The sequence below is a fragment of the Spea bombifrons genome, chromosome 1 (assembly GCF_027358695.1).
Source record: "Spea bombifrons isolate aSpeBom1 chromosome 1, aSpeBom1.2.pri, whole genome shotgun sequence".
Taxonomy (NCBI): domain Eukaryota; kingdom Metazoa; phylum Chordata; class Amphibia; order Anura; family Pelobatidae; genus Spea; species Spea bombifrons.
In genome coordinates this window covers 14,283,130-14,294,849 of record NC_071087.1, presented here as the reverse complement: position 1 = coordinate 14,294,849, position 11,720 = coordinate 14,283,130, and the positions used below count along the sequence as shown (strand labels likewise).

At 38.8% G+C, this 11,720-nt stretch overlaps 1 protein-coding gene across 1 annotated transcript in view; it reads left to right on the top strand.

The window, feature by feature from the left end:
• Positions 1-2,010: 2,010 nt before the first annotated feature.
• The window catches only part of STK32B (serine/threonine kinase 32B), a 68,827-nt gene continuing 59,117 nt past the window's right edge, over positions 2,011-11,720 (top strand). The window contains exon 1 of the mRNA XM_053458270.1: positions 2,011-2,445. Coding sequence (XP_053314245.1) covers positions 2,367-2,445 — 79 coding nt within the window. The 5' untranslated portion in view covers positions 2,011-2,366. The remainder of the gene's footprint in view (positions 2,446-11,720) is intronic.

Genomic DNA, 11,720 nt, shown 5'->3' with positions numbered 1-11,720 from the left:
ACAATGCTGGCCAGTGGCCCGCTGGGCATTTACCGGGTGTGCCAGATGGCCAGTCCAGCCCTGCTTGTAATTATGCTTAGGATCAATAGACTTATAAGCAAAGATATATTTATAAAGGGAATACATGGATTCCTCAGTAATGCCACGTTATGGCACTGGATAATAGAGGAAGCACAACAACTTCAGCTCAATTCTGTTCTTCTAAAAATGGCTAATTACATGCTTGGATGACAGCGTAAAGCCTAACCTTTGTGTAAATGACATATGAGTGGGAATATGTCCTAAATGGATTGTCTGAAGCTCTCAGGCACCAATACATGTAATATAGAATTTTCTAAGAATGCCTGCAATCAATTGTGTATAAATTACGAGTAAGCGGAACAAAGCACCAGTTTACACGAACTTAAACAGAATGATAACCACCGTCAGCTATGCTTTCAGCACAGAAATATAGATTTCACGGGCCATCATATAACAAATGTATATTATTCAGATTACTCTCACGGCTATGCAGTAAAGAATGATAAATGTAACATTAATTCTAGAATGGGCAAAATTGATTGGCTTTTATCATCTTATGGAAAGTGATCTATATATATAGTATATACCTATGTCATTATTATTACTTATTGTTTTTATAGCGCCATCAGATTGCGCAGCGCTGTACAAAGGGTAGACAGGACATAACAATCAGTATATGACGAAACAAGCTTACAATCTGGAGGGAGTTGGGATGTCTTACACAAGAGGTAAAAGCGCCGTTGTAGTATTACAGGAGAGGGACTAGGAGAGGTGAGCTAAAGGAATATGGGAGGAAGGGGGTTAATTAATGGGTAAGTTCGTCGGCGCCCTTAAAGAAGTGTTTTTTTTATTTTAAAGGGATTTTACGTCATGCAGTAAAATAAAAAATATGAAAATATTTCATATTCATTAGTAAATATCAAATCAGACAGCTGTTTTGTCCTAACCTTTTGTGTCTGTAAATAGGCTCACCTGGACATCCAGCATGCTGGGCAAATGCCCGGTGGCCCGCTGGCGAACAGTGCCCCATACTCAGATACCTTCTGGCCTTAAAGGGACAATAATTGCGGGTCTAGCCCTGTCTGTAAGTCTAAGTTATTATTTTATGCACTACTTGTTATGTCTAATTTACCCATTGTACAGCGCTGCTGAATATGATGGCGTTATATAAATCAATAAGCAGTAAATAATAATTGCCTTTGGGTAGCGCAGCAGATAAATCCTTGATTCCACTCACATGTAATGTGTGACAGCAGAGGGCAGTGCTATTCTAGAATCGCAACATTTCACTCAAAATGACTGGAGAATTCTTAATCTAGCAGTCAGCAGGGTGGAATGAATAAAAATGTACATTTAACTGTTTGGTAACTCATAAAGACAAAGTTGAGTTTTCTTAGTTACTTTGTAGCAAATATTGTGTCATAGTTTGTATCGGTATTCATTTATTTTGATGCAAAAGTAAATATTATTTGTTTTAAATCATTGAAATTTGTATGAGAATCAGCACTTTTAACTTTAATGCATTGAAGGCTATTCAACTTGTAAAGAGCATGGCAGATTTGGGTGCATGAATGGGGCATGTGGGCATGGCTTGTGCTCCAAATGCCCCTGATACCCCAGATAGGGGTAGGTTTGGGTGCAAAAACCTGGATTTAGCTGAATGTATCTCTGTGAGCTGGAAGTAGCTACTTATTTTAGCAAAAGTGAAGCTAAACCTGAAACTTCTTCTTTTACCCAAAAAAAAACACATTTCCCTATTCATTCCCTTATTTGTTCCATTAACCCTTTGTGGTCCAGTCACTGCGTTCAGCATTTCCTGGCAATGAGTTACTCGCCCCAGACACTTTGCTGTGTGTATCTCTTTCCCTGGATCTCTGCCCCTGTACTCCTCCTCCTCCTCTCCCTCACAGCCCCCACTCTCTCTCCCCCCCATCCATCTCTGCCTCTCCCCACTTCTCCAGTGAATTGCTATGCAATGTGCATCAGGTTTGCAATGCTGTCTGTCACAGGGGAGATGGATCATTTCATTTCCTAAAATGCTTTCCAGCACAGAGAGGATTTCCCCTTCCCACTGGCAGTACACTACAGCTGCTGCTGATCATATACACATCGCTGGACTGGGATCCAACGGGAGATCAGCGGAGACAATGGGTGACATCTCCAAGGCTTGGTGCTCCATGGGCACCCTGTATCCAGTAGTCTGATGATCTGCAAGGTGCAAAGGTGCAGCTGAGTCTTCTTTACAATAGTATCAGCTATTGCAATGGATATTTCCCCTGGATCTGATTGCTTTCCTCTTACCTGAAGCTGGATGGTCGTACACACTACCACTCTTTCTGTTGGGGATGCTGAAAACTCTGTGGATCATTAATATGGGTGCCAACAACTCTCACAAAACTCCAGTATTCGACGAGAATGAAGATGGTAAGGAGCTGTCCAAGGTAGCAGGGTCGGGGCTGCTGCTGCTGAACGTCTCAGGTCCTAATATTACTGCCCTTAATTATTTCAGCAGGAGAGAGCCCTCCTCACCTCTCTGCTGCACAAAGGGTTAATGCCGAGGCACACCTTGACCCTTATAGCTCTTAAACCTTATATGACCTAAGGCGTGTGTGTGATACGTCACACTTATTATAGCAAACAAAAAAATATGCTGATTGCGCAGTATTAGCACCCTGCATGACTTTATCTGTGATATTCCCAAAGTGGGTTAACTGCAATCAACCACATTTACTCATTCACAACGCACCCTTCTTTAAAGACTTTCTATATGTAAGCGTGTAATGGTGTATAGATCACTGCAATGGTGATAATTAACTCTTTTATTACAGATATGATGATATTCATGCAATATATATATATATATATATATATATATACTGCCTTAATCAGTATTTCATTCATCACATCATATGTCTACGGCGTTCTCTGTTACATTCATTCTGCGTCTGTATTCCGAAGTACAGACAAAATAAATGGTCTTTAGGAGGTCGGTTATTGTTTGACAAGGAACTTTTCTGTCTGTATAGAAGTGGCTTTGCTTTGAAGGGATATCTCATTTTTTATATAAAGTTAGAATTTATAAGAGACACAATATCATGTTCTATGCAAATGTTTGAAGAAATAGTTAATATTTTGAACGTTCACTTTGTAAGATTATAGTTTGTCTACAATTTCAATGAAAAACACGACAACCAAGCCGCACTCGCTCTTACATTTTGTTTGGAAATATAATTAAAATGGTAAAGGTGAGGAAATGTTTTCTAATGCGATTTCACTGCATCCCTAGCTTTAGAGATTATAGGAAAAGGTCAAGCTGGCGTCATAATACGGATTACCTGTATCGCTGAGCAGAGACTGAAATGGCTTATTACTCCAACGCGAGGTCACATCCACACATTAATCAGATGAAACCATGACATGTACGCTAATGTATGATAATATTTCACATTTAACCCAATAATATGTACAGACAGCACAGAGGCGTATGTCCATTTTGACATGCCACAGAGTGTGGCTTCGTAAAGAACTTGGATATGGCCGTATCGGTACACAAGAGGATTGAGTCTGTAATTGAAGGTATACTAGATTACATACAAGCATAGAATTTGATGGCAGATAAGACCCATTCGGCCCTTTTTTGCCGAAGTAAGGAGTTTAAACCCTATAAGTCCTTCTTCTGGTCCCATAGTGATGATAATTTTATGTCTGTCCCATACCTGTTTAAATTCACTCAGTGTAGTAGCCTCCAACACTTCTGCTGGGAGACTGTTCCATTTATCTACTACCACCCCCATAAAGTAGAACTTCCATATATCCTTACACTTCCTTAGGTAGCGAAACCTGCAAATAGTCATGATGAATTTTAGATATCTCATCTGTTTTTAGGATTATTGAGATGAGCCTCCGTTAATGCAAATGTGTAGAAACAAATAAACAAATTTAGCAGAATAATAATAATATTAAAAGCTTTCCCCTATATTTTACTTTTTATAAGCCATTGAGAGATCCTGTCCAGCTGCATCCCGGTTCAGCATAGCCATCTGATTTAGTGAATACTGGGATTGGAAATGTTCAGCTTATTCCTTTTTTGGTGTTTCTATTGAATCAATGTCCTCTACCCCAGGCATATGCCACAAAAGGCGTCATCAATCTAGCCATCCTAAAGAAAGCACCACATGCTCTGTGATCGTATCCTCATATTACCAATGTGAAGCCAACTCCTGACAAATAAAGATCAATAGTATTGGTTTTTACATTTGTGTAACATCCCAAACCACCATATTATCACAGAATAGAAACAGCAAATAAGAACCATTCGGTCCATCTAGTTTGCCTGTTTTTTCCAAATGTAAAGACTATAATCAGACCTCATCAGGAAAGCCTGTATGTTTTAATTCATTGTATTAGCATGCAGTGCTTATACTGGGAGGCTGTTCCACCTATCTACTACCCTCTCAGTAAAGTACAACTTCATTACATTACATCTAAGCCCCTCTGACCCTCTAGTTTTAGATTCTCACTTCTTGCACTAACGCTTCTCTCTCCGAAAAAGCGTCCCTCCTGTACTTTGCTAAAGCCCATTAAGTAGTTGGTAATAGGCGATAAATATTTTAACTCAGCCACGCAGTAAAATGAATTCTTAGAATTCAGCAGTTCAAACTGCGTCAGTCACACCGGCTCCGATATGAAACACCACACTACATTGTGTGTGTAAATTATAAATCTGGGGAATAAACACAGTTGAACCAATTATATAATTATGAAAGAATAGATTACTGCAATCCTAAAGGCTGGAATGTATATTACAACTACTAAAAAAAATGGAACGCATGGTACTTTCCTGCTTTTATTCCATCTTTCCGATGGCTTGAGAGGTCCTCTTGTAGGTTGGCAGTGTATGATTCTGTTGGAAACACTATTATTAAGAGAGGTTAGAACAGATCCTGGGAACCGGGCAGATGGAGGCTCATTTGCTAAAGGCATCCACAAACCCCAGGGGATACACAGCTTCAAAGTAGAAAATGTGCAGCTTTCTATCTAGTAAGTGCTCGCAGTTGTTTATTGAAGAAATACTCTGAGCATCGTGTGTGCTGAATCATCAACACCTGTATAATACAGTTTATTGTGCTTCATGGGGGTAAAACCCAATCTGTCTTATTCCAGAGCAGCCCAGCACCTTCTCCAATTTAACTACTGCCACAATCTATTGATATAAAGAGAAAAAGACAATGGGTGTAGAGCGTATTTACTCAATGAGAACGTTCATGATTTTTATTACATCATCAAATTAAGAGTTGAGTCACACGTTACAGATTAACCTGTTGTTTTTTTTTTACAAGGGTTGTAGAAGTCTACTTTATGAAAGTTCTCCAAGTAGCAGCAGCACTCATATGTGAAGGCTGTCAATCAAATTAATTACAGAAGCGCGCTATACTGCTAATATTTTTTAGGAGCTTGCAGTCAGCAGCACGTCTTCAGGATATAGAAGAAAAAATACTAATACTATCCTTTTTTTTTACTTTGTCATAGTATCAAATTAAAAAGAAATTTCCAAAAATATTGAGATCCTTTTGTTTTTGAAACAGTTCTAGTTTGTGCATAATATAATGTTTTCAGACAGCTGCATTTTAGCCATTTTTATGGGTTTTAGCTCTATTATTTTAGCCTAATCTACTAGACAAACACTCTGTATCAGTCTGCCTGTAGTAAACTGTAGAATGGCTCAGTCTTAATTACCCATCAGGACACTCACCCAAAGAAAACACGATTGACAACAATGATAGCCTCCAAAGATGAAGAAGATAAATACGTTTATTGTAACAAAATATAATAAAAAAGGTAAAGCCATTCTAACCAGCGTTACTGTACACAGTACTGTATTTTTGCTTCAGGAGAAAAAAATCACTGATGGCCCTTGTGACTATAAACAAGTCATTTTTGGTATGTTAAAAAAAGGAATTGATGAAAGAAGGCAATAACTATAGATACATCAAATGTTTAGAAAAAGTGAATTTTAGATACATATAGATAAATGTAACAAAACCCATATATATGTGTGTGTGTGTATATATATATATATATATGTGTGTATATATGTATATATATATATATATATATATACACATTATACATCATACAAATAAATTATTATATTAATAAGTCCCCAATTAATGACAATTGAATGACCTGTCCCTGCACTAGAAAATAGTCTATGACACCTTTTTTAATTTCTACCAGCTGAGTGAGCACCCTGATTGATCTGGCCCAGGATGATTTTAAGCGCAAGTTTGTAATGCATTTTTTAGACTGTAAGCTCTAGAGGGCAAAGGCCTTCATTCCCATGTTCATATTATGGAACTCCCTGAGTTTGACCAGGAGTCTGCAGGTACAGTGCTGCTTCCCCAGGTCTCTGGGTCACTTTCTTCTTTCTCCACACAGGGGCGTGGTCTTTTGTGATGACCACTCCCCCCTACTACCCTCCCACATAAAGCTGCCAGAGGCTAGCCTCACCTCTATATGCATCTAGCCACACCTCCATGAAATGGCTAGCCCTGCCCCTGATGAAGCCACTCCTACCTAGAAAAGCCAGCGCTCAAGAGAGCGATAGTTGCATAAAAAATACATGCAGACATGATTACGATAGGTTTCCTAATACTTCTTACATTCCGATCATAATGTCTGTATGACTACTGTGCTTCTTATAGTACCTCCCCTTTATTATACTGGAAACTGTACAGCACATAGTACATCTGTTAGCACTATATAAAAATATACTTATAATACTTATATATACTATAATCAGTTTCAGGGCAAACTGGAAAGTCTTGCTTCAGAAGACACTGATGTCCCTAGCTCAGTTTTATGAACTCTCAGCTTGCTTCGGGACTAATGGAATATCAGTGATCAAGCAGGGAACCCAACCATAGGTAATGCAGAGTCACTGCCCAAAATTGGGTAACCAGGTGCTATTCAATTTATTTATTTTTTGTAGAAAACCAGTCCTGTCTGCCCCTGTAGGGTTAACATTTTGGCACTGGGACTTAGTGTTCTGTTTTAGTGATATATGTATTTATTTAAGAAAAAAAGAGGTTTTGTCCATGAGTTCTATTAGCCCAAATAATTGTTTCCTAAAAACTAAAGGCAAGTCACATTTTTTTAGCTTTAAATGCCATTAAAAGGTATTTTTCCTTGGAAACTACTCTTAAAATAAATACCTCCTTAAACAAAAACATCCATCTTTGGCCATATACAATGTCAGAGGTATGCATAGCGAGCAAAAATTAACATTCCTTAAGAAAACCAAATTTATCTCTACAATTTATTTATTTTTTGCTTATTCAAATGATTAACAGGGTAAAATCAATGCAATAATAATGACAGTTCCGCTTTAAGGATACGGTTACAGAGGTGGATCAATCAAACTGAAACGAGCATTGGCTGCCTAAGCAATGATAAAGCAGTAGTATCGATTAGTTGTCTTCTGGCTGGCTAGAGGGAATGTCACACATGTCTGCTTCATGTCTGCTTCATCACTTTTTACATTCATGGGTGTGTTAGAGTTTGGATCGTTATATTGCACTCATTTCTCAGTAGAAGACACAAGAAGTGTAAATCGTATTACAAATATCTTACATGTTTGATGAGTTTTGGTAGAGCTGCAACACGATGGAAATGATTTTTACACTAAATACAAAGGAGTTTCTCTCTTAACCCTTTTTGGGTAAAGATCAGGACTTGACAGCTCCTTTCCCTGGGCTGGGGAGGCCTCAAAGACAATGTCCACCATGTTAGCACCAAAAGGATGCTTGGATGGACCTCATTCCACTCAGAGGGGCTTGTGCTAGAGGAAAATGGACCCACTACATGCCACGGGACATGGACAGAGGGAGGGGAGAGCTACAGGATAGGGCTGGTGCCTCTCCAAAGAGTAGATTGGCATTTTATTGTTACCCAAATCCCAACGAGCAGGGACCATTCATGGCATCTATGCCCTAAAGGTTTTTGAATTACTTATAATCCAGGGGACAGGCGCACGATAAGCTCCGTGCCTCGCATAGGATAAAGAGGAAGAGGAAGGGGAGGATTCTGTACCTCATCTGATAATAATTAATCGCCCTCCACCCCACTGCACATAACACGAAGAGTCAATAGTCATCGCGTCTTCTTGGCCAATATAGGCTTTATTCCAAGTCGCAAGCGACTATGGGGTCAATGTTTGTTGCTTGCTTTTTTCCACTGGAGTGCAAAAGCGAGTGGGGTTCGATGGATTTGTGAGTTGGACTTTAATACATGTAAACTTATATTTTAATGATTACCCCATCCAACAGAACCTTTATAACAGCAGCGGCGGCAGAAATATCATCCCTAGTCTGGAGAATGTCCAAAGTCTTCCGAGAAATAGATCTTTAAAATGTAAAGTTTGGCTTCATTTATTTCATCAAATTTCAGGGAATGTTTAATTTAATGCAGGCATCAAACCAGGCACTGATAGGTTGTTGCCATATAATCAAAAAATAAAAGTTTCTGTTTTGTTTTCGTGACTAACGTTCAGAGGAAAGTATAAGATGTCAGATCTCGGGTGATCTTAAGCGGTGTTGCAAGCGCAGAATTAGCAGATTAGCGATACAAGCGCCACTCTGCAAAACCTGGCAGATGTTTAAAGAAATGTAAAGAAATGGATGTGGCTGTCGGTTCGGCTAACACGCAGCATCATGTTTTATGTATAACCAATTCATGTTTTCTATGACGGAAGCAGACCCTTTAAAAGTTCATTTTTAAAAATTAGAATGTATATTTTATGGATGTGGTAATATCAGATATTTTCATATAAGCCTTTGCGCATTTGTACTATGAAAGGGAAACTCCAGCCAGGATGTGCCCTTTAATGCATATGATAGCTGCTTGGTCTCCTTACATTATTGCGTTGTTCATATGCATTTTCCCATCCCCCAGCTAAATGCCGTGCAGTAGATGTGTTCCGCCGAGATATAATTACATCCAATCAGCTCCTTCGCTGGCTCGGGGAAGGCTACAGGTTGGGCTCGGACCCCAGGGGCACTCCTATAAATGATGTCATTTTCTTGCCGTTGATTGGCTGCTTCAAGTTAGACCATGGAGGAGGAGGGCAGCTGTTGCAGCAGGACTGCAACTAGGTCACCTGTTTTTATTTGGTTTTGGAAAAATACATATTAAAGTACTCACAGACAGTTAGGCTAGGTTTCCACTTGGGTTTTTGTCCTGCATTTTTTTCTTGATGAAAAACGCCAAGAAAACTGCCACTGCATTCTCCTGCGTTTTGGCGTTTTTTCTGGAGTTTTTTCTGGCGGTTTAGCCTTTCTGTGGAAATTGCTTTTTTTGACCTTAGGCAGTTTTTCCAGCCTTTACACGTTAGAATTGTCACCCAGCTAAAAGAGATTAGGATAAATGGCAAGTATCTGCCCTCTCCTGATGTCATTTCCTTGGTAGAGTTCTACTTAAACGCCCCGGCGGACCCTTTTGTCTCTTTTCTGTGGTTTGTAAGGCATGCTTTATTCCGAATGTCTGCTCCTCTAGGAAGATTGGCCCCAAATGATGGTGCAAATTGTTTGCTGTTGCTTTTGGCACGCAGGATCCAGTTGATGCGTTGGGTATGTTTGTTTGTAATGGCATGTTTGTTCCCAATGGTGTAAAATTCAATATGAACTTTGTTTTGTGTGAAACTGTTTGTTTTCAGCCTATTTCTCGTAGGACACACAGATACTGGGTCCATCCTCTGCATTGTAACTGTGGAAAAAACGCCATAAAAAACACCAAGGCAATAAACCCACATGGCTTTTTCATGGCGTTTTTTCTCTCCCATAGACTTCTATTGGAGAAAAACGCCAAGATTTCCTTGCAAAAAACGCCAGAGTGTCAACATGCTGCGATTCTGAAAAACTGCCACAGAGCCCAAAAAAGCAGAAAAACGCTAAAGAGGACTGAAAAAACGCCAAACAAAAAAACGCCAAGTGGATATGGCATTGTGCGATTTCCTATTGAAGAACAGCTAACATCTGGCCGCAGCGTTTTTTCACAAAAAAAATGCCGTGTGGCTGAATTGGCGTTTTTATGGGCGTTTTTAGCAAAAAAAAAAAAACAAGTGGAAACCTAGCCTTATTGTTCGTACTTAAGTATGCATTCTTCTTTAGAGGGGGGTCAGGGACATCAGGCTGTCCCTTTAAACAAAGCATTTCATTTTTTTCCTATTCCATAAATACTGTTTGCTATAGAAATGAAATATACGCAACGCTAACATCTTGCGGCCAGAATTATTTCATGAAATATAATCATGGTATATATTATCTTGTAGTTGACGCTTTTTTTAAAAAAAACTAAAATCTCTTCCACTAATGCATAACAATGAACCGGCTTTAATAGATCAGAGATGTCTTGGGTCCCTGCGTTCTTCGGAAGTAAATCTGAACAGCTGTGAAGTTGATTTCTGTTTATTATTAGTACAGTTTTGATTCAGGAGTAGTTCGCGCAGGCAAAATAGATTGAATGTCAATGAAATCTTAATGGGCAACTACTGTGAAGCGTTATAGATTAGGCTCCCTGTGTTGTGTAGGAACATCACACGGACTTAATTGAATTGTGCTGCTCCCATTGAATAGTCATTGTCTAAAACAAGCGTCACGCTTGTTATCAGCAGGAACGGAAAGAAAACACATATTTTGCATTAAGTCCATTCCAATTCACGGATATTTTAAAATTAATGAGAGCAGATGCTTAAAAGCCAGTGACTGTATTTACCGGAGAACTTTGGGTTTGAAATGCACTGATGATAGAGACAAAATAAAAGCATTTTTTTTTATTAGTTTTATATTATGTTAACTCATAACGTTATGAATGTAAGGGCTGCTACTTTCTGAGTATAACGTGTTATTGAAAAAGTTAAAAAAAAATACAGAATAACCTAATTTCTCCCTGAGGTAGAAGACAGAGCTCTCTGCCTTCTCAATGGTCTGCCATTTTTTGCCGCTGATCAATAGTAGGTCATGGGATGGTGAATGGTAATAATATTTATTATATTAGAATACACCACTTCACAGTTATTCTTTGCACTCTGTAGCACCATAGTAAAAATATATACTAATAATTCAAATCATATGGGATTAGAAGAAAGGAATTTACCAAATTAGAAGACAAGGTGGTGGGGATTTCCTGTTAGACTCACTACAAGTAAAGGAAATGGAGTTGGACGCTAAGAGCATTAATTAATGATACGCATCTCCTTTATTTATAATAAGATTAACCGTAGACGGCCAGAAGAAATGTATTTTGTCGGCAACAATTACAAGTGATAAGCGTTACTGTTTAAGCTATGTCTGCTATAGATTTTTTAGTACTTGAAATCCCCGCTGTGTGTTCCATTTCGGGTTACGGGTTTGATGACATGTGGAGTTGATTCTGGGAAGGGTTCCCAGATCCCAACCGATTTTCCTGGGACTTTTAGGGCATACGGGTTGATATGTTTGTGATATGTAGATATCAAATTGCAGAGGAGGTTGAGTTTAATGCGTCCAGAGGAATACTAACAGAATGTGATTAAATGTGTCTTAATTCATGTACAGGGATTGCATTTCGTATATTACAGACAAATGCTATTTGACGTTCTGTGTAAGGATACAATAGATATTGCATTGATTCAAAAAACACACTGGAGGAAGATAGACAGAATA